General features: G+C 44.1%; 1 protein-coding gene and 1 non-coding gene across 3 annotated transcripts in view; both read left to right on the top strand.

The window, feature by feature from the left end:
- The window catches only part of MTHFD1L (methylenetetrahydrofolate dehydrogenase (NADP+ dependent) 1 like), a 241,037-nt gene that overhangs the window by 51,224 nt on the left and 162,913 nt on the right, over positions 1–26,900 (top strand). For both annotated transcript variants that reach the window (XM_039467586.2, XM_039467584.2), the window contains exons 9-13: positions 4,281–4,372; positions 7,477–7,574; positions 11,467–11,640; positions 21,932–22,068; positions 23,855–23,901. In XM_039467586.2, the coding sequence (XP_039323520.1) occupies positions 4,281–4,372; positions 7,477–7,574; positions 11,467–11,640; positions 21,932–22,068; positions 23,855–23,901 (548 nt within the window). The remainder of the gene's footprint in view (positions 1–4,280; positions 4,373–7,476; positions 7,575–11,466; positions 11,641–21,931; positions 22,069–23,854; positions 23,902–26,900) is intronic.
- On the top strand, positions 24,373–24,474 carry LOC120363449 (U6 spliceosomal RNA). The gene has a single exon (XR_005578999.1). It is a non-coding gene; the product is annotated as a U6 spliceosomal RNA (small nuclear RNA).

The following is a 26,900-nucleotide window of genomic DNA, read 5'->3' as shown; positions in this document are numbered from 1 at the left end:
TGTGCCTGTAGTCCCAGCTGCTTGGGAGGCTGACGTGGGAAGAAGGCTTGAGCCTGGGAGGCAGAGGTTGCAGTGAGCTGAGATGGTGCCACTGTACTCCAGCCTGGGCAATAGAGCCAGACCGTGTCTCAAAAATAAAAAAGTATTGTTTTTAATTACTTATAATTTTAATTGCTTGTAATTAAAAAACAGTAATTAAAAGAACCAAAAGTTAACTTTGCAGGTAGTAAACCTTAGCCTACTATACATAAAAATCAGAAAGCCAAGGCAGGAGGATCACTTGAGCCCAGGAGCTTAAGACCAGCCTGGGTGGCATAGTGAGACCCCGTTTCGATAAAACAACTTAAAAATTAGCCAAGTGTGGTGGCACACCCTTGCAGTCCCAGCTGCTCAGGAGGCTGAGGTGGGAGGATTGCTTGAGCCTGGGAGGTCAATGCTGCAATAAGTCATGATCACATCACTTCACTCCAGCCTGGGTGAGAGAGCAAGACCCTGTCTCCAAAAATAATAACAGCAATAATCAGAAAGCAACACTGCATGTGAATGAAGTCAACTGACCTAGCTGCTGGTGGACAGCCTTTGCCATTTCAGAGACTCAGTCTTCATCCATTCCTGATTTTGGTATTTGTTGACTGTGAGCTTTGGGCTGATCTAGGGTCCACGAAGAAGAAATGGTTCTTCCTCGTCTCAGGCTTCTGTTATTTTGGGGTGTTATTTCTCTGCCATGGTTACTGAATCCAACCCTACTTGCCTCTCTCTTCCACAAATTTCTTGCATGTGGTTCGTGGTACCCTTTTAACTCTTATGAACTTATTTCCTTTTAACATATCATTTTCTTACTTTGCATGGAGTTTCAGCTGCAGATAGAGAGTGGTGTTGTGTGTACCACCTGCCATCTTGAGCTAGAGATTTTCAAAGAGTTTGTTTCCTTGATTTTAACTTCTTCTCACATGGCTCATTATACTTGTTGAAATCTGTGAGATGGTATAAACACCAAGTCTATCTAAACCACAGCCTGTGGGCAGCCTGCAGCCTGGGATAGCTTTCAATGCAGCTCAACACAAATCCATAAACTTTCCTAAAATGTTATAAAAATTTTAGCTCATCAGCTATCATTAGTGTTAGTGTATTTTATATGTGGCTCAAGACAATTCTTCTACTTCAAGGGTGGCCCAGAGAAGCCAAAAGATTAGATATCCCTGGACACTTCAGACGTATCAGGAATCATCTAGCTTTTCAAAATCACGTATCTACACTTTTGCTAAGTTCTATGCTATGCAAATGACTGAAACTACACAAGGACTTACTTATCTTGTAAGCTTGGAAGTGACATATTGGGTATTTGTGATTAAATTCTGAGACTATTCATTTAAAAATTGATATCAGCTCCTGGAATGTAACTTTTCCTTTTTTTTTTTTTTTTTTTTTTTTCTTTTTCTAGGTTTTTTGAGATAAAGTCTCACTGTGTTTGTCGCCCAGGCTGGAATGCAGTGGTACAATCTCGGCTCACTGCAGACTTTGCCTCCGGGGTTCAAGCAATTCTCCAGCCTCAGCTTCTGAGTAGCTGGGACTACAGGCGTGTGCCACCATGCCGGGCTAACTTTTTTGTGTATTTTTAATAGAGACAGGTTTTCACGTTGTTGGCCAGGCTGGTCTTGAACTCCTGACCTCAAGTCAAACACCCGCCTCGACCTCGCAAAGTGCTGGGATTACAGGCATGAGCCACCACACCCGGATGCTTTTTCTTATTTCTCCATCGCTTAAAGATAGAGGAATGAGAAAGGCCTGCTTCTTTTACATAGTAGTTGGACAAGATCTTAAGTACAGATCTCTAGTAGTTAAAACAAAGCACAACCAATCTCTCTCATCCTCTAGATACTTGGCTTTCGCCTACGTATGATTCATAAAGCTGAAGTGTTGCTAATCTTTAAATAATACCCAAGGGATATGATTACCCAACACACTAATACAATTTAAGAGTAGATTGATCCAAAGAAGAAAATAATGTCTTCAAAAATGTTGCTATTAGAAATATTTCTTTTCTCTAAGGGCGGATGCAGGCTAAAGCATTTTGCATGTGTGTTTACTTTTATAAATTTTCAAAGTGATAAAGGAAGGAAAGTAGATTTCTTTTTTTTTTTTTTTCTCCACACAGAGTTTCACTCTTGTTGTCTAGGCTGGAGTGCAGTGGTGCAATCTCAGTTTACTGCAACCTCCGCCTCACAGGTTCAAGCAATTCTCCTGCCTCAGCCTCCTGAGTAGCGGGAATTACAGGTATGCGCCACCACAACTGGCTAACTTTGTATTTTTAATAGAGACGGGGTTTCACCATGTTGGTCAGGCTGGTCTCAAACTCCTGACCTCAGATGATCTGCCTGCCTTGGCCTCCCAAAGTGCTGGGATTATAGGAGTGAGCCACTGCACCCAGCCAGTTCTATCACTTCTATGTCAGAGAATTTTTAAATTATCAAAAAAGCCTGATCTTTCATGTAACACTTTGCCCAGTCTTACCCCACGAGTATTTTCATCTGCTGTCTCACAGTTTGCATCCACAAGTGAAAGTGCTTACCTGTTGTACGGTGAAGGTTTTAGATCCTTCTAGGCCAGGCTCCTGCCAACAACTCCAGCACTTTGGGAGGCCGAGGTGCGTGGATCAGTGAGACCAGGAGTTTGAGACCAACCTGGCCAACATGGTGAAACCCAGTCTCTCCTAAAAATACAAAAATTAGCTGGGAGTATTGGCAGGTGCCTGTGATCCGAGCTTCTCGGGAGGCTGAGGCACGAGAATCACTTGAACGCAGGAGGTAGAGGTTGCAGTGAGCTGAGATCGTGCCACTGTACTACAGCCTGGGTGACAGAGACTCTAGCTCAAAAAAAAAAAAAAAAAAGATTTTAGATCTTTCTATTAAGATGAAGCCCACTGTGTCAAAAAATTTAGGGTAGGCACGGTGGCTCACGCTTGTAATCCCAGCACTTTGGGAGGCTGAGGCAGGTGGATCATGAGGTTAGGAGTTCAAGACCAGCCTGACCAACATGGTGTAACCCCCGTATCTACTAAAAATGCAAGAATTAGCCAGGCATGGTGGTGTTCACCTGTAATCCCAGCTACTCAAGAGGCTGAGGCAGGAGAATCACTTGAACTGGAAAGGTGGAGGTTGCAGTGAGCCGAGATCAGGCCACTGCACTCCAGCCTGGGTGACAGAGTAAGACTCCATCTCAGAAAAAAAAAATCTAAAGGTTAGGATATGAAGTCATTCTGACAGATTATACTGTGGAATATATATTCCTGTTCCTTTCTTCTGAGCCTTATTTTCATGTTAATAGTTTAAACTACATACTACATGTCAAGAACTTTATATACCATATCATGTTTCATTATTTGCAAAATTTTAGGCGGTTGATATTACTTACATTAATTAACAGGCCCAACATCACAATTTCTAGCAAGAGGAAGAGGCGTGATTTTAACGCAAGTCTAACTTTGGTGGCCTAATCTGTAGTCTATGTTGCATCCACATTAAATATTTTAAATGTTCACTATGAATTCGCTTGAGCTACTGTTTCTTTCTCTATGCCACACTTTAAAAAATCACAATGATACTTGGGTTTGGGTGAAAAGACGGTGTGCCTAGATGTTTCTGTCTGGCTCAGTGTAAGATAGGAGTTTCCAAAGCACATTATGTGCTGTATTACATTTTTTCAATCCATTTATCCCAGGTTAATAGCTTAGATGGTCATTTCTTTTTCTTTCTTTCTTTCTTTCCTTCTTTTTTTTTTTTTTTTTTTTTTTTTTTGATATGGAAACTCGCTATGCCACCCAGGCTGGAGTGCAGTGGCACAATCTCAGCTCACTGCAACCTCCACCTCCCAGATTCAAGTGATTCTCCTGCCTCAGCCTCCTGAGTAGCTGGGACTACAGATGCGCACCACCATGCCCAACTAATTTTTGTATTTTTGGTAGAGATGGGGTTTTACCATGTTGACCAGGCTAGTCTTGAACTCCTGACCTCAGGTGATTCACCTGTCTCAGCCTTCCAAAGTGTTGGGATTACAGGCCTGAGTCACTGCGGCCGGCAGATGGCTGTTTCTCCAATGTAAAATGGGAAGCAGGCCCAGTGAAGGGCTCCAAGGCCGTGCCAGAGGTGAGCAGCCTGCAACTGTGCCCTGACGTCCTAACTTCCTTGGTGAAAAATAAGACCAGTATTCTGGCTGTTTACAAGGAGCAATTGGTTGGAAATGACAGTATGCTAAAAGTCTTGTTTTCCCTCCAATTTTTACAGGGAAGGTTGGGGGTGGCTCTCAGAGAGGACATTTTGGTGGCCTCATTGAGGAAGGTGATGTGAGTCTCCTTGCTGCAGCTCTGCGAATTCAGGTTTGTTTGAATAGCTCTTTGAGAATTTGAGCTTGGAAGTTTGATGAATAGTTGCTAATGTTTTGCAAGTGTTTTCTGTTTACCAGGTACAGTGTTAAACACTTCACACACAGTGTTAGGCTTATCTGATAAATGAAGAAATGATGATTTTGCAAAATGAAGCGAGTTGCCTGTGATCACATGGCATGTGTGGGGCAGGGACCCATATTGGGGACTGTGTATATGTTGTCTTGTGCTACGTAGTAAATTATCCCAATATTTAATAGCTCAAACAACAAGGCATTTATTATCTAACATTTTCTGCAAGTAAGGGGTTTGGCAGTAGATTAATAGATTACGTGGTATGTAAGTCTATTCTTGCATTGCTGTGAAGAAATGCTAGCTACTCAGGAGGCTGAGGCAGGAGGATGGCTTGAACCCAGGACACAGAGGTTGCGGTGAGCTGAGATCAGACCACTGCACTCCAGCCTGGGTGACAGAGGGAGACTCAAAATTAAAAAAAAGAAGAAGAAGAAGAAGAAATACCTGAGACTGGTTAATTTAGAAAGAAAAAATGTTTAATTGGCTTACAGTTCTTTATTTTTCCCTTGAGAGGGAGTCTCGCTTTGTCAACCAGGCTGGAGTACAGTGTTGCGATGTTGGCTCACTACAACCTCTGCCTCTGGATTCAAGCGAGTCTCATGCCTCAGGCTCCCAAGAACCTGGGACTACAGGCATGTGCCACCATGCCTGACGAATTTTTGTACTTTTAGTAGAGACAGGGTTCCACCATATTGGCCAGGCTGGTCTCGAACTCCTGGCCTCATGTGATCTACTTGCCTTGGCCTCCCAAAGTGCTGGAATTACAGGCATGAGCCACCTGGCCTGGCTTATAATCCTGCAGGCTGTGGAGGAAGAGTAACACAGGCATCTACTTCTGAAGAGGCCTCACCAAGCTTCCAATAATGGCAGACAGTGAAGGGAAAGCAGGCATCTCACAAGGCAGGAACAGGAGCAGAGAGTGAGGGGATCGTGCTATATACTTTTTTTTTTGACCCCCACTCCTGGTGCTATATACTTTTAAACGACCAGATCTCAGGAGAACTCACTCATTATCACAAGGACGCTACCAAGGGGGATGATGCTAAACCATCATTAGAAACCAGCCCCTGTGATCTGATCACCTCCCACCAGGCCCCACCTCTAACACTGGGGATTACATTTCAATATGAGATTTGGGCAAGGACACACATCCAAACTATATCAGATGGTTTTGGCTCAGGATCTCTCATGAAGTTGAAATGAAGATGTCAGGTGGGGCTGCAGTTAATCTGAGGGCTTGACTAGTGCTGGAGGATGTGTTTCCAAGACGGCATACTCACATGGCTATGGGCATGTGTATTTCATTCCTTACCGGCCATCAGCAGGATGCTATAGTTCCTCATCATGTTGACCTCTCTGTACGGCTGGCCCCAGTGTGGCAGCTAACGTCCCCAGTATGAGTGACCCAAGGGAGGGAATTCTGAGGAATCTGCAGAATGGATGACCTGGGTGCTAAGATCATGTGCCGCCACTTCCTTTTTTCCTGAGTGTTAGTTAATCACTAAATCCAGTTCACACTCAAGAGATAGAGAATTGTGCTCTCTTCTTCAAGACAGGAGTATTAACGTATTTGTAGACATTTTTTCACCACCACCACCTGTGTGACCTAAAGTCCAAGGTCATCGAGGTTCTGCCATATAAGCTGAGCGTTCTCATGGTGCTGGAGCCTGTAGTTGTGGTGGCCTCTGGCAGTGGCATTTAGCTCATTTCTTTCTTATGTACAGGGTAATACACAATTAAAACTCTTTACCTACAAATGGGTCATTATATATTGTAAGGATTATACGTGACATTTCAATCAAAGCTAAATTTTATTTTTATTTCATTTACTTATAATTTATATGCATACATAGCACTACTCAGTAATTCAGTTGCTTGCTCTTTTACACCAACAACAGAAGGATGGTATTTGGAAGCTGGGCATCCAAGATGATCATTCGTGCAGTCTGGTATTTTCTTCATTTTTCTTTCCTAAATGGCATGAAGAACCCATTCAGTATGTTCATCCATGTACATGATGTCTTTTGTGAACACTTAATCTGTTTATTTATTTATTTATTTATTTATGGCTTCGTTTATTTATTTATTTATTTTCTGACAGGGTCTCACTGTGCCACCCAGGCTGGAGTGCAGTGGGGCGATCTCGGCTCACTGCAGGCTCTGCCTCCGGGTTCAAGCAATTCTCCTGCTTCAGCCTCCTAGGTAGCTGGGTTTACAGGCACATGCCACCAGACCTGCCTAATTTTTGTATTTTTAATAGAGATAAGATTTCACCGTGTTGGCCAGGCTGTCTTGAACTCCTGACCTCAAGTGATCTGCCTGTCTCAGCCTCCCAAAGTGCTGTGATTACAGGCATGAGTCACCTTGCCTGGTCTATTTATTTATTTATTTTTAAAGAAACAGATTCTCAGCTAGGCTGGTATTCAGTGGTGTGATCATGGCTCACTGTAGCCTCAAAATTCTGGGCTCAAATAATCTTCCCACCTCAGCCCCACTGTAGCTGGGATTATAGGTGTATTTACACCTGTATTTTTTAATGGCGTATTTTCTCACATTTTCCTGTTTTTATTTTTTAAGTTTAACAAAAATAATAGACATGGTCAGAAGTTCTGGCTTGTGACTTGAAATAACCCTAGACATAAATCTTTAAAAATATTCTCAGATTCATTGCTGTAAGTATGAAGAGCTAATAATCTGAAGAGAACTATAGAATTAAGCTGAATCATCAAGTCCATGTGTGCATATTTAAGAAACAAAGCAGTTTCTTTTAATACTATCAAATTCTTCAGTACAGTATTTAATAGTCATATATTCTAACTAGCCATGCAGGTATTCACATTTTCCTTTTTAGGAAAAACCTACAACCCAGTTGAATAAAAATATTCCTAATATCCCCTCGGCTTATTGTGCAGCTTTATAATCTTGTTTTGTAACATCCATAAACAATATTTCCATGTTTTAAGTGCATGTCCTGTCAGCACTTCCCATTCTAACATATGTTTTCCTCTGTGTCCTTGCTGAAGAATATGGTCAGTAGTGGAAGGAGATGGCTTCGTGAACAGCAGCACAGGCGGTGGAGACTTCACTGCTTGAAACTTCAGCCTCTGTCCCCTGTGCCAAGGTAACACTGGTGATTTATTTACACTAATGTCAGTTCAGCGCAGTGAATTCCATCCAGTTAGTCATAGAGGAGAAGCGCAACTCATGGTTCTGTGGTTTTGATGGTAGGTAATTTTCTCTATTCATGAAATCGCTATCCTATTTTCTCGATTGTAACTTCTCCAAAATTAAATCGTAATGAATGTATTATTGACTGTGTTCTGTCACTTCCAAGAAGGCATAGTTTTTCATTTAATTTCAGTGATATCTCCTATATTATACGGCAGTATTTTTTCTTTTTCTTTCTTTCATTTTTTTTTTTTCCCTGAGATGGAGTCTTTCTCTGTTGCCCAGAGTGGAGTGCAATGGCATGATCTCAGCTCACTGCAATCTCCCAGGTTCAAGCAATTCTCCTGCCTCAGCCTCCTGAGTAGCTGGGATTACAGGTACATGCCACCATGCCTGGCTAATTTTTGTATTTTTAGTAGATACAGGGGTTTTGCCATCTTGGTCAGGCTGGTCTTGGACTCCTGACCTCAGGTGATCTGCCCACCTCGGCCTCCCAAAGTGGGTCACTGCACCCGACCTGGCCGTGTTTTTTCTTCTTAGTAATCCATAAAGTAATGGTTTTAAATGTGACAAAATATGGTAATATTTGGAATATGCTTTTCAGTGTCAGAAATACCTGGCGCGTATATATCCACTTGGTCTTAAGGGCCAGTAGGTTTCTACTCTGGGGATAAATGACCACTCAAACCAAACATCATTCCATGTGGGAACAGAGCTCAGCTTTCTTCAGAACAATCTGATAGGATAGTCTGTGTTCATCAAGGTGGGTATTTTCCTCAGAGTGCTCTTTGATGAGGTCTAAGCTACATATTATAGCTATAAGTTTGGAAATATAAACGTAGTGTCGGCATGTGGTTTAGAATTGATTGGGCAGGGATGACACCTGAGCCAGAGAGCCGCCTTTTCCAGCCTGATGCTGAGTCATCTGTGTCTGCCCCACTCCATGGAATCGGCCCCACCCCCATTATCCAGGTATGCATAATACCAGGTGTGCATCCCCAGGTAATCTCATCCAGCAACGATGGAATGCACAGGTGCTGAGGAGATACGTTTCCTCTAGTAAGTGACTCTTCTTTTCTTTTTTTTCTTTTTTTGAGACAGAGTCTTGCTCTGTCATCCAGGCTGGAGTGAAGTGGCTTACTGCAACCTCCACATCCCAGGTTCAAGCAATTCTCCTGTCTCAGCCTACTGAGTAGCTAACACTACAGGCACACACCACCACACTCAGCTAACTTTTGTATTTTCAGTAGAGACGGGGTTTCACCATGTTGACCAGGATGGTCTCGATCTCTTGACCTCGTCACCCACCCGCCTCAGCCTCCCAAAGTGCTGGGATCATAGGCGTGAGCCACCGCGCCCGGGCTCCGACTCATTTTTTACCTGATAACCAGGTGCTTTATAGAATTGAACTCCATTTCCCTTGACAGTCAGATGAGCACCCTGGTTCCATTCTACCCACCAGGAGGGTGCGACCCTCCAGGCCACGTCCATCCCTGCAATGGACGCAACATCTCAGTTATGTTCTCTGTTCATTAATTATGCAAGTTGCAATGAGGAATGCTATTCTTTGTAATATCATCCCTGGACTTGTGCAATCTGTTTCATGAAATATCTTATTTTAGAGTTATTTATGCTGTTATGAGACCTTAGATTTTAAAAGTAAATCAATAATTTCTACTTGAAAAGAGCTAAAAAGGATTAAAATAGATTCCACCAAATTGTGTATCAAAGTTTCAATGTAAATTCATCTTGTTTAACCAATAATTCTTTAAATAATTAAAGCCTTTTCTCCCCTAAGAATAATTTACATTGAAACTTTGAAACCATTGATTTCTAAACCCATTGGGCAAAGAGAAGCAGGTCAAGTAGTTTATAAATCACCCAAAAATCATGATGATGTCACCCAGACTCTTTAGCTAGTAAAGAGAAAACTTTACAGGTCTTTGTTTTGTTTTGTGACAGGGTCTTCCTCTGTTGTCCAGGCTGGAGTGCAGTGGCTTGATCTCTGCTCACTGTAACCTTGCCTCCTGGGTTCAAGTGAGGACATCTGGCTAATTTTTGTATTTTTAATAGAGACAGGGATTCACCATGTTGGCCAGGCTGGTCTTGAACTCTGGACCTCAAGTGATCTGCTCTCCTTGTGCCCCCAGAGTGCTGAACTTACAGGCTTGAGCCACCATGCCTGCCCTGTATTGTTTTTGATTGTTTTTTGATACAGAGTCTCGCTCTGCCACCCAGGCTGGTGTGCAGTGGTGCAATTTCAGCTGACTTCAACCTCCGCCTCCCAGGTTCAAGTGTTTCTCCTGCATTGGCCTCCCGAGTAGCTGGGACTACAGGTGTGCACCACCACACCTGGCTAATTTATTTGTATTTTTAGAACAGATGGGGTTTGCTGTGTTGGTCAGGCTGATCTCAGACTCCTGGACTCAAGTGATCATCCTGCCCTGGTCTCCCAAAGTGGTGAGATTACAGGCATGAGCCACTGCATCCTGCTAAAAGCTTACACATTATCTAAGATTAAGCTCTTAAATTTAGGAGATTGTGGGAAGAGAGAGACAGAAAAAGTTATAGTCAGGAAGGTAAAACAGCGTAGGAGTCTAGAAAGGAAGGGTTGGATGGGTGGAGACCGGGGAGTACTCAGCAGGCCTTAGGGGGGATTATCTGAACTCCCAGCTTCTCTACTGCCCTTTGGAGAAGTCTGGATAGAGGTGTGTTTGCTTTTACCTCGTACTCCCAGGTTAGACCCCCCCCACAAGATGCTGGAGGAGAGTCTAGGATGGTCTCAACACTGCGGGTAAATTGTTCGCAGTAGCTACAGAAACATCAGGGCCAAGGGGCTGACGAAAGTCCACTGAGGGGGTCACCCCACTGCAAGGAGGCAGATCACAATACAAATAAGTATTCCGGGGTAAGTCAAGGAATAGCTTTCATCTCCGATGCCACATTTAAGAGCGGTTCACTGCTGCCTGCTCTCCCTGGGTTCGTTTTGCTGCTGGGGGAAGAGGTATGCCTTCCATCTCTCACTCACACACAGTCAGAAACATGAATGGCCTGACTCCCCAGCAAAGAAATGACTGAGCACATGAGCCCCAGAGGGGTTGTCCCTGAAGAGTCCAGCACTGCACATGCTGGCATCCAGACCACTCCTGTCAGATGAGCAAGCGTGGCCAGTAAAATAGAAGAGTTCAGTTACTGCCCACTGACAGACACTCTGGAGCTCCTACGATTTCCTGTCTGAACTTTGGCTCAGTTCACTAGGCGCTTTTACCGACAGTTATGTAATTCGAAATTTTGAAATATGATTTTAGACTGTAAATAGAAAAGAGGGGGAAGTGTGGACTCAGATGAAATAGCATTTCCACGTTTTTTCTTTTCTTTTTTTTTGTACTTAATCTCCAATGTGATAGTGATGTCCACATTTTTGAAAAGCCAAGAGAAACGTGTGGCCAGCCCAACAGGAGATGGTTATGCGATGACCCCCTATTCATGGCTAACGTGCCGGCCCACACAGAGCATTTTGCCCTGCAGTGGAATTGCGCTTGCAGGAGGCCTTTGGACACATTATCATATAAAATTCTTCTCTGTATGGCAGAGGTGTTATGCTTCCACCTGGACACAATTCTAGGGTCTTAGTGAATTTTTTGGAGTTGCGTTTCTAAAATGATGCACCATTTTCTCATACACATTAATTGTTAGCAGTTGTGCTTTATGACTGCCTGGGAGAAAGGACCTCAGAGCAATTGCACTGATTTCATTGTTGGCGGGATGTGTGGCTGTTTTCACTCTGGTTGCGACCACCTAAGCTGAGATGCCTCTTGACTCTTTTATGTTGTCTTTCCCCTCAGTGACATTGAGATTTCAAGAGCACAAACTCCAAAAGCTGTGGATGTCCTTGCCAAGGAGATTGGATTGCTTGCAGATGAAATTGAAATCTATGGCAAAAGCAAAGCCAAAGTACGTTTGTCCGTGCTGGAGAGGTTCAAGGACCAAGCAGATGGGAAATACGTCTTAGTTGCTGGGTAAGACGCCGCCTAACATCTTTAGCAAGCAGACATATTTATGAAACTCTTCCCCGTGTATCTCTGTCCTCATGCCCCTCAGTCCATCCCATTCTCACATTTGACGTTTTGTCCATTTCGTTTGGCATGTCTTCATTTGGCGTGAGATAAGTTTTTATTTTCTGTGCAGAGCAAATTCGTTAACTCTACAAAATATAAAGTCAAGTTGCAGTGCTTTGACTTTTGTTTCTCATACTGTGTTGTTATTTCCCCTGCTCCTCCTGGGCTTTTGAAATTTCATTTTTCATTGTACAAATCAAATTGTGAATCGAAGGTAAAATATTTTGAACGGAGCAGTTTGTTTTGCGCGTTCTGCTTAGAAATAATATTTTAATGGAGAAGGTACAGGTAATCGTGTGAAACATGTTTTCCTGTTAATACCCTTGATCTTGTTTATATAGTCACATGACAAAAACCCATTATTCCCTTTTCCTGCATTTCAAAATTAATGTTGGGCCATTTTCACTCGTGTTGGTTATTTTATAAAAGATACATTTGTAGTTTTTGTGAAAAGGACTGTTTGCCTCTTTTCTTTTTGAAAAAAGAAATACATTCACTAGCTGAAAAGATGATAGAAAGCAAGGGATTTCAAATATTTATTTAATGTGACCCGAGGGAACATCACGGGACCATATAAATTCCTTTGTTGCCTTGAAATTTCATTGCAGTGACTTGCTTATGATGTATAGGCTAAGGCTTCAGGCACCAAAACCTATTTGTAAGGCAGAGACATTTCTTGTAACTGGACTTGACTCCTAGTTAGCCTTGTTTTTACATAGTTAATTATCGATGTAAGTGCTTTTTTCTTTATTTCTCTTTCTGGTTATAATAACAATGTAGTTTCACTTTAGAAGTATTCTAAAAATTCAGAAAACAGAAGTAAAAAAGTAAAACATCCCAAACCCTAGCACCCAGAGGAAACAACTGTTGACCTCTGAGGACTGTTTTGACACTGATACTCTTGCGACCATGAGATCACACTAGGCATGCTACTCTATAAGCAGCCTGATTATTCAACCACATGTGGTGTATTGAACTCCATGTGAGTGAGTATAAAACAATGTTACCATTTTTCATGACAACATAACATTCCATCACTTACATCCTAGATTCTTTTTTTTTTTTTTTTTTTTTTTTTTGAGACAGAATCTCGTTCTGTTGCCAAGGCTGGAGTGCAGTGGCACAATCTTAGCTCACTGCAACCTCTGCCTCCCGGGTTCAAGTGATTCTCCTGCCTCAGCCTCCTGAGTAGCTAGGATTACAGGTGCCCACCACAACGCCTAGCTAAGTTTTACATTTTTAGTAGATACGGGATTTCAGCATGTTGGCCAGGCTGGTCTTGAACTCCTGACCTCAAGTGATCTGCCCCTCTCAGCCTCCCAAAGTGCTGGGATTACAGGCATGAACCACTGCTCCCAGCTACATCCCAGATTCTTAAACGTGTTGGGGAAGCAGGGGCTGGGAGAGTAGCAAAAATGCCCAGGTTGAGGGTGGAGATCCCATCTTACACATCTTCTGGCACCTCTAGTTCCATTGACAAGTGGTACCCTGGCCCAGCCACTGATAATACTGAGTGTTTCCAGTTGTTCAAATACATTGATGCAGAAAAATAATTTGAACATAGAATAGGGATGTTCCACCACTTATTTGACCAATTTTCTGTTGATGGACAATTGAAGTGTTCCCAATTTTTGCGATTGGAAACTGCTAGAATTCACAACCCCTGGGCATGTGGATTTGTGCATCTGTTCCATTATCTCCTAAGGAAAAATCTCCAGAGGTGATTTCAATTATTTATAACTGCAAAGAAAGCAAAAATATTATCTAAAACAATATCAGCTTTTTAATGATAATAGTGATTTCTTCATATCCCCTTTCCCTTTCCCACTTTCCTCTCCTCTTCTCTCTGTTTAGGTATTCTTTTTTGTTGTTGTTGAGACCAAGTCGCCCAGGCTGGAGTACACTGGTGCGATCTCGGCTCACTGCAACCTCTGCATGCTGCCCCGCAACCCATGTTCAAGCAATTTTCCTGCCTCAGCTTCCCAAGTAGCTGAGATTCCAGGCATGCACCACCATGCCTGGCTAAGTTTTTTCTTATTTTTTTTAGAGAGGGGTTTTCACCACGTTGGCCAGGCTGGCCTTCCATCTCCTGGCCTCTAGTGGTCCACCCCTCTCATCCTCCCAAAGTGCTGAGATTAGAGGTGTGAGCCACTGCGCCCAGCCTCCACAGGTCTTTTGTAAGAGGGACAGATAGCCAGGGCCTCTCAGAATCCCTGAGCAGCTGGCGTAAGGAATTCATTTTTGCTGCATACCTCACTCAGTTGTCTGTGGCTTAACCCTTCTCCCTCAGGCTTCCAGGCTCACTGCAGTTAGATTCCCGAGTCCCTTTCCAATCTAGAACCCCAAACTTAATGTCCCCATAACTGAGTGCAGGAAAGTTCCTTGCTGAGGGGGTTGGCTTCCACCTGCAGTCATCCCCTCTGGCCCTAAAACTCTGCAAGGAGCTACCTCTGGTTAGATTGGCTCTGGGGTCTCAAAGTTTGGGGCACAGTTTAGTCAGGGTAGCTTTTCTTTTCTTTTGAGGCGGAGTTTCACGCTTGTTACCCAGGCTGGAGGACAATTGTGCGATCTTAGCTCAACCGCAAACTCCGCCTCCCGACCTCAGGTGATCTGCCCATCTCGGCCTCCCAATGTGCTGAGATTACAGGCGTGAGCCACCATGCCCAGCCCAGGGTTGCTTTTATGGCAGTATGCTTGATGCATGTTTGTTTGCAATGAATAAACAAACTCTTGGCCATTAAGACCTTTAAAAAGCATTTGATTTATGGAATTGGTTCCCTTCTTCCAGGCTTCATGTGATCTTGGTAGGTGGGTTTGCAGGTTTTCTCCCCCTGTTTAGATAGGAGCACTTAAGGAAAACTGAGTAGGATGTGTTGTCCGTTTATGAAGGAAGAATCACGCAGCAGATTTTCTTATCCAGGGCCTCTGCCTTATTCCATTTTGGGCTTGTCCATCAAATCAGAAATCCAGACATGGATGGCCCTGTCCTTAGCTAGGAACACAAAACTGATGCTTCTCAAACAAAGCTATGATATATTGTTGTCAGGTTGCTTACTTGTCATCAAAGCTGGGCCCCCAGCCTCATGCTGGAGAATGCTAGCTGGCATGTCTCTCAAGCGTTACAGCCAATGTGTCCATGGCCAGTAGAATATTTCTCCACATTCGCTCTTTGCTAGCATTAACATGTATGGCCGGGCGCGGTGGCTCAAGCTTGTAATCCCAGCACTTTGGGAGGTCGAGGCGGGTGGATCACGAGGTCGAGAGATCGAGACCATCCTGGTCAACATGGTGAAACCCCGTCTCTACTAAAAATACAAAAAATTAGCTGGGCATGGTGGCACGTGCCTGTAATCCCAGCTATAGGAGGCTGAGGCAGGAGAATTGCCTGAACCCAGGAGGCGGAGGTTGCGGTGAGCCGAGATCACACCATTGCACTCCAGCCTGGGCAACAAGAGCGAAACTCCGTCTCAAAAAAAACAAAAAACAAAAAACAAAAAAACACATGTATAATAGAGCTGAAGTTGGCCTGCCATGTTGTAAATAGAAGAGAGATAAAACGTGAATTTTCAAGATCAGATTAAACACCAAGAAATCAACAATTATTTTTCTGAAATTGTGATATATATTCCTTTACCTAAGAAAGACCCTTGAAGGAACAGAAATTAAATGGCCTGTCTCTATTTTAAAAACTAAATTGGAAAAAAAACCACCGTGCAGGTAAGATTATGATATACATATGCATTGGTGGCAGAGCTTGAAGATTTTTAGGAAATAGCCACACTGGCTTTTTCCCTTACACTGGATTGTGTCAGGGAAGAATGAACAGTTATTGCGTTCTCCCCAACACAATAAATGGTATATTTTTTAGGGCTATAAACTATCGTCAATATCCAATCCTTTAAATGGTGGATGATTGAGATCAATTTAGGCCACAGGCAAATAATTTATCTATAGTCTAAAGTGGGCCTGGCATGGTGGCTTGTGCCTATAATCCAGTTACTCAGGAGGCTGAGGTGGGTGGATCACTTGAGGGCAAGAGTTCAAGACCAACCTGAGTAACATAGCAAGACCCATCTTTAAAAAATACAAGCAGCAGCCGGGCGCGGTGGCTCAAGCCTGTAATCCCAGCACTTTGGGAGGCCGAGGCGGGTGGATCACGAGGTCAACAGATCGAGACCATCCTGGTCAACATGGTGAAACGCCGTCTCTACTGAAAATACAAAAAAATTAGCTGGGCATGGTGGCGCGTGCCTGTAATCCCAGCTACTCAGGAGGCTGAGGCAGGAGAATTGCCTGAACCCAGGAGGCGGAGGTTGCGGGGAGCCGAGATCGCGCCATTGCACTCCAGCCTGGGTAACAAGAGCGAAACTCCGTCTCAAGAAAAAAAAAAAAAAGAAAAGAAAGAAAGAAATGCTGCTTTAAACCAGCACTGCTTTTTGCTGCTTGTATTTTTTTTTTTTTTTTTTTTTTTTTTTTTTTTTTTTTTTTTTTTTTGAGACGGAGTTTCGCTCTTGTTACCCAGGCTGGAGTGCAATGGCGCGATCTCGGCTCCCCGCAACCTCCGCCTCCTGGGTTCAGGCAATTCTCCTGCCTCAGCCTCCTGAGTAGCTGGGATTACAGGCACGCGCCACCATGCCCAGCTAATTTTTTTGTATTTTCAGTAGAGACGGGGTTTCACCATGTTGACCAGGATGGTCTCGATCTCTTGACCTCGTGATCCACCCGCCTCGGCCTCCCAAAGTGCTGGGATTACAGGCTTGAGCCACCGCGCCCGGCCTAAAGCAGCATTTCTAATCTAAAGTGAAAAGACAATTTGAAATAAAATTCACCTTCATATTTTTTCATTTGACCAGGTCGAGAGTTAGGGGGAAATGTTACAACTTCTTTCAAAATATAAATGAGCCCCTCATTAAATGGAGAATTATTTCCTTTTTCTGAAAGTCTTTTTTAATTCTGAAAGTAATATTAGCTTATTGTAAAAAATTTAACATAAAGAAAAGTAAAAAAAAGGAGATAGCTAAATCTCTTGTAACTCAAGATTTTGTTTATGCATTCATCCTTTGTACTTGTTGAGATCATGCTATAATTCCATTTTTGTCCTACCTTTTTCTCTAAAACGATAACATAAATCTTTTTCCATGCTTTAGAAGAATTCAAATACCCAAGAAATTTTTAAATAAAACTAAATAACAATATATGTGTTATTATATATTTGAATTTATGTAGAAACGTGATTTAAATATATCAGCAATGGGATTAAAATGATAAAACAATGAGATTTTTAAAAAATCTTCTATTAATAACCCAAATGCAGAACAGATTAATTCTTTTAAAAAGCCATTCTCCAAACTTTAGGATTTCTTATTCAGTCAGAATCATCTGCATTTCATCAAGTACACATCAGATGGTATTTACACCTACACATCACTTTATTTGCTTTGCCTGACAAAATGAAAAGTATTGGGAATTGTTCAGGGAAATATGCCAAAAGAATCTTAGAGACTCTTGAGTTTTACATATTTTCCCCGTTACACTAATGAAAAGGAATTTTGTTTGAGAACTTGACTTGGAGTGCAGCTGCGGGGCATTTGAATCTCAGTTTCCATCAGGCCCATACCCATTTCTGTGCAGAAGTTTCTAGAATTTCCCTGAATTGGTTGGACAGAGCAGCTAAAAAAGAAGCCCAATCAGATCTGGAAATGGACTGAATTTCACATTTAAAAAAAATTACGTCATTCACATTACTTTATCTTATTTCTTTTTTTTTCTGCAGAGGGCCAAATACCTGACTGGATTTTTACAAAAATGTTTCAACCCATTATTTTGGTACAATGTAAAAATAATCTTTACTGGCTTTTCTAAGATTTTGCTTTTCTACCTTGAGTAATTGTCTGTGAGATTTTCTTTCATTTGTGCAGCTTGGAGAATAAAACACAGGTATTTAGAAGAAAGCCCCTACCATGGGGCCTTTGAAATGTTTACCTAAATCAAGTGTAATGAGAAACATCACCAAATCCACTGTGGAGTTTATCATTAGATCATAAAGGCTTTAAAACCCTCCCAGAGGCCGGGCGCGGTGGCTCACACCTATAATCCCAGCCCTTTGGGAGGCCGAAGCGGGTGGATCATGAGGTCCAGAGATTGAGACCATCCTGCTCAACATGGTGAAACCCTGTCTCTACTAAAAATACAAAAATTAGCTGGGCATGGTGGCACGTGCCTGTAGTCCCAGCTACTCGGGAGGCTGAGGCAAGAGAATTGCTTGAACCCAGGAGGCGGAGGTTGCGGTGAGCCGAGATCGTGCCATTGCACTCCAGCCTGGGTAACAAGAGCAAAACTCTGTCTCAAAAAAAACAAAAAACAAAAAACAAACAAACAAAAACCCTCCCAGACTCTAAAGATGCCTGGGATGGATGATTTCTGTTCATATACTACTTGAGCATGTAGTTTTGGAGTGCAGGGTTAGGCCCATGGTGAATGGCAATGGTACCATTCAACAAGATTCTGAGTCTTAAGAATAGTTCAAAGTGTTATCACTTCTCTCTGGATAAGCCATCTTTTTGACCTTTGAGTAAATTATAAACGACTTTCCAGATTATGTCCAAATGGTCACAGATACTTTGACAATTTTTACTGTAGCTGCCAATAAATAATACTCATCTTTAAAAAGATGTTATTCTGGCTGGGCATGGTGGCTCACACCTGTAATACGAGCACTTTGGCAGGCCGAGGCAGGTGGATCATTTGAGGTTAGGAGTTCGGGCCAACATGGTGAAACTCCGTTTCTACTAAAAATATAAAAATTAGCTGGACATGGTATTCGGCACTTGTAATCCCAGCTTCTTGGGAGGGTGAGGCAGGAGAACTGCTTGAGCCTGGGAGGCGGAGGTTGCAGCGAGCAGAGATTGTACTACTGCACTGCAGCCTGGATGACAGAGCGAAACTCATTCTCAAAAAAAAAAAAAAAAAAAGGCATCATTCGATTGTCAATTCTTTTTTGCTGGTCTGTGCCCTGAACTGGTGATAGGGGGACAAAGAGAGTGAGCACTGTCATTTACCTCAGCAAGTGTGTGGCCTGATAGGCAAGAGAGGCACGTCAGAACGCTTACCATTCAAGTTAAATTAACCATCTGAAAAGTTCTAGAATTATCACGTAATCAGTGCTCTAGAAATCAGGAAGGGAGCACAGAAACCTGCTGGGAGAAGTGGAAGAAGGTAATGAACAAGAATCACACTTCCATCTCTTAAGCTCCCAAGAAAAAGAAATTGGATCACCTTGGTGCTCGTTCTTTTCTAAATCACCATTGATGATTTGGAATCTGAGCTAACGATACTGAGGGAAAAAAGAAAAAAAAAATTTTTTTTGATAGCAAATGCAGGAAGGAGGTGCAATAAAATTTTTATTGTAGCTCTCCTTCTATTGCTCCCAATAAATACTTCCTGCTTTGTGATTTTCCTCAATTGTATTAGTTGGCCGAAAGCTGAGCAGTCCTGTGTTTTTAATTAAGAATTGGATGGCTAGACAGAGTTTTGAGGAGGTCATCTCTGGGTGTGTCTGCTTTTGGCTTTCTCGGGCAGCTATGCTAGCATATCCTTGGGAATGAAAATGCAATCCTTCATGCGACACAGTTTAAGTAAACCACTTAGTCCTCTGCAAACACCAAATGCTCAGTACGGTACTTAAATGGCACCGTGTTTGATGCCACAGTTTCTTTACAGGCTCTTCTAAGACAGTGATGGCTGTGGGCTTTTATCTGCCCTTATTGATGTTGTATCCAAGAAAACAGAAAATTGACTCCACGTGGAAGTATTAACATCTTTGTATAACTTTTCGGTCTTCGCCTTGACCCCACTCCAAATCTGCTATTTAGACAGATGCAGAGGTGACTGATAAGCCAGGGTCTTGTGGCTTCAGGAGTCTGAGGTTTCTTCCATGCAGCGGTGTCGGGATAGGCTCACCGGCTTCTGGCCACAGCGGGCACCAGTGACCTCCTTGTTGCGGAATCCACCGACCACCGGGTCCTCATCCTGCTTCCTGCTTCAGTGCATTTGACTTTCCTGTTCTGGAATCGGTCTCATCCTTGGCCTTCCTTCTTCTCCAGGGTTCTCTTATTTTTTATTTATTTTTTATATTTTTAGAGAGAGGGTCTCACTATATTGTCCAGGCTGGTCTCAAACTCCTTGGCTCAAGCAACCCTCCCACCTTAGCCTCCCAAAGTGCTAGGATTCCAAGCATGAACCACTGCACACAGCCAGGTTCTCTTATTTTCTAGTACACCTTCCTAGTTTCGTTTTGGACTCTCTTCTTCTGACTGCTCATTAAAAGAAAATGTACTTCACTCTTCTGCCCTTAGCCCTTTCTCACTCAGTGCACTGTCCTTGGGTGATCTTACCCATTCCATGCTTTAAATGGCTAATTATAGTTATGATTTTCATCCCTGGAGAACGTGGTGAAGTTAGATGACTGGCTCTGCCTCCCAGCTCTACTGCTTACCAGTTGCGTGACTGTGGACAAGTTGCTTAAACTCTGTGCTTCAGTTTCCTCATCTATCAAATAAGGGCACAAAAATAACCCCATAAATATGAAGCATAGCACCTCTCCTGTCAACCGCCCCAGTCCATTCTCAGTTTTATCTGGTTAACATTTATTCATTTGTCAGGTCTCACCTAAGATGTTACTTCTTCCAGGAAACATTCCCAGATGTTCAAATCCAGTTAGATCCTTTTCCCACATCCCCTCACAATTCAGTCCGATTGCCCTATTTTCCTGTCTTAGTGTTGGTCACATTTATCGAAATTGCTGATGCATTCAGATCAGCTAGAAGCTGGTGAGGGTAGAGTGGAGTCTGGCTGGATCATCACTGTGCCCCCAGGGTCTAGCGTAATGCCTGGCTCTAGCAGTGCTTGATAATTATCTGCTGAATGAATGACTCATGGAATCGCAGGGTACGATGATGCCTCTAAAGACATTCCTTCTTTCTGGTCACATCCCTAGGTTTTGTAGGTCAGAACTATTGGATTTGTTATTGTTGAGTATCCCTGACAACATGGCTCATAGTAACTCACGGAAGACCAAATCGTAAACCCAAATGACAGCCTTTAAAGTTTTTAACGATGCTTACGGTGTACTAAAGAACGATTTTATGAGGCTATACTTGCTAATGTAATAGGCTCTCCTCAGCACCCAATACTGTGATGTTATGAACACGGGAACATTTGGTGTTATAGAGTATTGTCATCAGCAATAAGCTTCTCAGGAGCAGAAGTCTCTGCCGTAGGATACGCCAGGGCTTTGGCTCTGAGTATTTGAAGGACTGTCATATGGAAAGGGATCAGGCTGAGTGTGTCAGATTTCAAGAGCTGGGACACAAAAAGAATGCAGATGCCTTCTCTTTAGAACAAAGAACTTTCGAACGGTAACAGCTGTCTGGAAATGAGTGGGCCACCCTGGAGGTCAAGACCTTATCACATCTGTGTTCAAGCGTGGCAGGGAGAACTCCTGGGCAGGGATATCGGGGAGGAGAAGGACAAGTGAGGGCTTTAGGGTCCCTTCTAATCCTGAGAGTCTGGCAGTGCCCTACTCACCCAAGGCCCTGTGCCCACACCGTAGGCCCTGTGCCCACACTGCCCCAATAAATGCCTCAGGAAGAACAAGTGCTACATATTCATCAGCAAGGAATGCCATCATCAGCTTAATAATTTGAGCCATTTGGATGAATGGTTTTATGGCCTTTCTTGAAAGTGATGTCGTTATTAGCACTGCCCAGTAACGTTTCCTTTCTTGGCCTCTTGGTAAAGGTGTGTCTGTATCTTGACTTTGGCTTATGCCTGGCCTGTGTGATGTGTGTAGACCAGGCGTCCCCAAACTTTTTACACAGGGGGCCAGTTCACTGTCCCTTAGACCGTTGGAGGGCCGCCACATACTGTGCTCCTCTCACTGACCACCCCTTCCTGAAGTGCGGCGGGGGTGGAGGGGGGTGAGGGGGAGGGCAGATAAATGGCCTCAGGGGGCCCCATGCGGCCCGTGGGCCGTAGTTTCGGGACGCCTGGTATAGACTCTAATAGCCCGAGAAAATTAAATTATGGAATGCATTTTGGAATGAGCACCCTCACATTTGATTCTGGTGTCTTAGGCTGGCTTAGCGTAGGTTGTCTAGGAAATATTAAATTCAGCCTTTCCCTGCAAACTCAGGATCACGCCTACGCCTCTTGGAGAAGGGAAGAGCACAGTTACCATCGGGCTTGTGCAGGCTCTGACGGCGCACCTGAATGTCAACTCCTTTGCCTGTCTGAGGCAGCCTTCCCAAGGACCGACATTTGGAGTGAAAGGTACTATCTTTAACAGCTAGTGTACTTTTCAGGGCAAAGTTGGCTGGCGGGGCCGGTGGGGTGGGGACGGTGGGGTGGGGACGCGGATTTTAAAAAGAACTTCGTCAACAGATAAAGAGTTAAGACTTTTCAAGGGGACCTGGCGCATTTCTTTGCTGCACACTTGATACACAGGGGTCACCCCTTGTTGGGCCCTGGGCATGACGATGAGCAGTGGGGGCTGCCAGGGCTTCCCTGGACCCCTCAGGAGCCTATTCCTGAGGCCGCCGTTGCTCAAGGCTCCCACCTCGAGGCAGTCTCCATGTTATCAGGGCCGTCTTTGCCAAGTGGTCTTGAAACACTGCCATCCATATCAGTGTTTGATCATCCCAGTTGCGGGGAAAGGTCTTTCCCTTTGCTTTAGTCTTGGCTCATTGGAATGGCTTTGTGGGGCCTGCAGAGCTCTCTGGAGACCGACTGGCTGTGGACAGCGAGTTGTGATGAAATTCCGCTCTGGCTGTGGTTGGGCTGATATCTGGCACCTTCCCATTCATTACTCCTTCTGCCATGATTTATCATGAAATAATTCCTTAGCTCACTTTACAGTCCTGTTTATGGCTAAAATTACAGTTTGTTCTTGGCACTTTTTTAAAAAAACAATATTACATTTATATTACTGTTAAATATGAATAACTCTTATCTCATTAAGTGCTGATAACTCATAGCGTGTCATGCATTGTGTAGCAGAATGAACACTAGAGTGGGAGCAAGAAGGCCAAGTTTTAATCACAGCCGTGTTTCCTACCGCGGCGTGACCCTGGGCAACTTGAGCCAGTCACAGCCTCTCAGAGCCGCATCTCTAAAAGTGTAAACCGCTGAGAGCAGCACCAGGCTCACCCAGGTGTTGTGAGGATCAAACGAGAAAGCACTTAAAGAACGAGGATACTGTCAATTGTTACACACATGGGTGGCGTTGTTCCTGCTTTAAGAAAGAGAAGCTCTTTTACTCCCATAACCAACATTTTGAGGGATATGCAGCATGACAAATCTTACATACTATTATCTGAAATAAATTGAAGTTTATAATTTATTTATCTGAGGTGGCTATGCGGTGGGTGTTTTTTTTGTTGTTTTTTTTTTGTTTTGAGACAGAGTCTCACTTGGTCACCTAGGCTGGAGTGCAGTGGCGTAGTCTCAGCTCTCTCCAACCTCCGCCTCCCGGGTTCAAGTGATTTTCCAGCCTCAGCCTCCCAGGTAGCTGGGATTACAGGCACCAAGCACCACTCCCAGCTAATTTTCGTATTTTTAATAGAGATGGGGTTTCACCATGTTGGCCAGGCTGGTCATGAACTCCTGACCGCAATTGATCTGCCCACCTCAGCCTCCCTAAGTGCTGGGATTACAGGCGTGAGCCACCTCACCCAGCCACAGTGGATTTTTTTTTAAACAAAGTTTTCTGAAACATGAAAGCCTGTACAATTGATTTAGATAAAGCACAGAAACAGAGACCTAATAATAAATTAACAAAATAATCATATCCTGGTATGAAGTTGCTCTATTATTCTTACCTTTTTTTAAAGAAAGGAAATGTAGGTCTTTAAACTGAATAGTTAGACAAAGTATCAACTTTTTTTTTTTTTCTGTTCTGCTTGGACAGAACCGTGACTGTCCCTCACTGCCTTTCGTGACTTCCTCTTGAGTGTGATGCCTCTCTGTTGGGGTTGGGGAGCTGCGTCCTTTAGGCTGTGCCCGCTGTGGCAGGTGTACGTGGTGACCCGTTTGAAATGCCACTTGCTCTGTTGTTTAGGAGGAGCCGCGGGTGGTGGATATGCCCAGATCATCCCCATGGAGGAGGTAAGAACTGGAAGAGGCGTGGTTCAGGTATCACTGTATTTCCTTCCTGACATCTGTCCTCTGCTCCCTCCACACAGGCCCACAGACCCTCATCCACAGTCCCAAAGTCCTCAAGGCTCTGAAACCCCAAAGTGTTTGCCTAACTTATGCAGTGGCACACTCTGGCATTTACTGTGGTGAGCTTTATATGGATTTTGTCTGTGCCACCTGGTGTGAATATTCATACATGTTGCTGTAGAAAAATTAGTTTTGATTAAAAGGTGCTGACTGAGCCCCTGCTTGGGTGTTTTATAAATAAGCTACATGGAGATCATACTGCCTTTCTAAACTCCAAAAAATTCTGAATCCTGAAACCCTGCTGGCTTTGCGGGTCTGGATGAGAGAATGTGCGTCTGTGCCTCCCTCGGTCACCTGCTGTACTGCCAAGTTCACAAAGACCTGATGCTTCCCCCTTTCAGTTCAGGCTCCAGTGTGACCCTTGGCAGCACAAATATGAAAACTGGAATGACACAGAGATTAGCATGGTCCCTGCATGAAGATGACATGCAAATCTGTGAAGTGTCCCGTTTAAAAAACAAACAAAAAGGACGCCAAAATAAGAGTTCCAGAGGAAAATGGGCAAAAATAACTCATGTTGTTAATTCTTCCTTTTCTAAAATGCCCCCTTCGTTCTTCATTACCTCTTTGTCGCCTGTAACTAACTAGTGACCAGTTCACTTCTACTCTCTACATCAGCCTCACCATTCAGGCCCCGGGCAAGCTTCTGAAACCCAAATCTGAGCAGGTCACTTTCCTGTTCTGTGATTTCTGCTGTCACTTGTCACCCTTCAGTACAGCACAGGAGGTCCCCGTGGCCAGCTGCCCCTGTTTCCCTGTTTGCAGGTCCCCACCTGCATTCTTTTCTCCCCTGGGTCAAGCTCCTTGCAGATTCCATTTTTTTTTTTTTTTTTTTTTTTTAAAGAGACGGGGTTTCTCCATGTTGGCCAGGCTGGTCTTGAACTCCTGACCTCAGGTGATCCACCTGCTTTAGCCTCCCAAAGCACTGGGATTACGGGTGTAAGCCACTGCACTTGGCCCTTTTTTTTTCTTTTTTTTTTTTCTTTTTTTGAGACAGAGTTTTGCTTTGTTGCCCAGGGTGGAGTGCAGTGGCACAACCTTGGCTCACCGCAACCTCCGCCTCCTGGGTTCAAGCAATTCTCATGCCCTATCCTCCTGAGTAGCTGGGATTACAGGTGCCCGCCACCACACCCAACTAAGTTTTTGTATTTTTAATAGACACGGGGCTTCACCTTGTTGGCTCAGGCAGTCCGCCGGTCTCTGCCTCCCAACGTGGTAGGATTACAGGCGTGAGCCACCGCGCCCGGCCCTTACAGACTCTTTTCCTTTTCTTTCTTGGTTCCAGGATTTTCCCATGCCTGGAACATTCTTCCTTTTCTGTCCGCTTTACCCAGCTTAGGCCGTTACCAACGTTCTGCTCTGCCCTACAGATTCCCGCTGTGTTTACGGCTCTCTGGTTCAGTGGCGAGTTGCAGGCCTTTCTTGAGGTCTCAGGTCTCAGCATTTAGCAGAGTGCCCAGCACATAGTAGGAACTTACTAGAAAGTATTTGTTGACTTTAGGCCAGGCATGGTGGCTTACGCCTGTAATCCCAGCACTTCGGTAGGCCAAGGCAGGCTGTGCGGATCATGAGGTCAAGGGATCAAGACCATCCTGGCCAATATGGTGAAACCCTGTCTCTACTAAAAATACATAAATTAGCAAGGCATGGTGGCACATACCTTTAGTCCTAGCTACGTGGGAGGCTGAGGCAGAAGAATCACTTGAACCCAGGAGGTGGAAGTTGCCGTGAGCTGAGATCGCGCCACTGCATTGGGGTAGCCTGGTGACAGAATGCAACTTCGACTCAAAAATAAAGGGAAGTATTTATTGATTTTGATAAAGGAATACAAGTGTTTACACCCACAGAGGCCTAAGTATCAGGGAGGCTAAAAAGAAAATCTGTATAAACTTCAAGTACTGGGAGTGGGGTGAGAAAGAGTAGTCCAAGGCACTGCTGAGAAAAATCGTGCCAGGCTTCAGGTCTGAATGGGGATGGCTACCATTCATGAGCCAGGAAGACCCAGAACTAGGAGGCCAAAATACAGATGGCATACAAGGGACACACGCAGGGAAATGACTCAGCTTTAGCCAGCAAATTGGAAGGATGTTGGTGTCCCGCTGTTTTGGGGCATCAGCTGCATGACTTGGAGGAGAGGGCTACCTTGTTTATTTTATTTTATTTTTTTGAGATGGAGTCATACTCCGTTGCCCAGGCTGGAGTGCAATGGCGTGATCTCAGTTCGCTGCAACCTCCGCCTCCTGGGTTCAAAGAATTCTCCTGCCTCAGCCTCCCAAGTAGCTGGGATACAGGTGCTCAGCACCATGCCCAGATAATTTTTGTATTTTTAGTAGAGATGGGGTTTCACCATGTTGGTCAGGTCGGTCTTGAACTCCTGACCTCAGGTGACCCACCCACCTCTGCCTCCCAAACTGCTGGGATTACAGACATGAGCCACAGCATCCAGCCAAGAGGACTATGTTATGATGGGTGAGTGGGCCAGAACAGGCAGTTTGTTCCTCGAAGCTGAGTGCCTACAGTCTCTTCTTCATCTGTATCCTCCCAACTCTGAGCACTGTGCCTGACACTTAGTGGATGTTTGTTGACTAAGTGCCATGCACAGACAGTATGTACTGGACAGAACGTGATAAATCACCATATGGGAAAACGTTAGAATAAATTCCAGATGGACTGAGGGATTGAAAGTAAAAATACTATGACTGGAAGGATGGGAAGGAGCCGGCCTTGTGAAGATGAGGGAGAGCATTCAGCCAGTGGGAACTGCTGTGGGGAAAGCCCTGAGGGAGGAAGGGGCATGGCCTGTTCCGGGGACTGGAGGACACCAGGGCGGTGGGAGCCCCATGGGCTGGCAGGAGTGGGGGTTGAGGTAGAGAAGTGTGCAG

The sequence above is a fragment of the Saimiri boliviensis genome, chromosome 4 (genome assembly GCF_048565385.1).
Source record: "Saimiri boliviensis isolate mSaiBol1 chromosome 4, mSaiBol1.pri, whole genome shotgun sequence".
Lineage (NCBI taxonomy): Eukaryota > Metazoa > Chordata > Mammalia > Primates > Cebidae > Saimiri > Saimiri boliviensis.
Note: the sequence above shows the minus strand (reverse complement) of the source record. Positions and strands in the feature narration are given on the sequence as shown.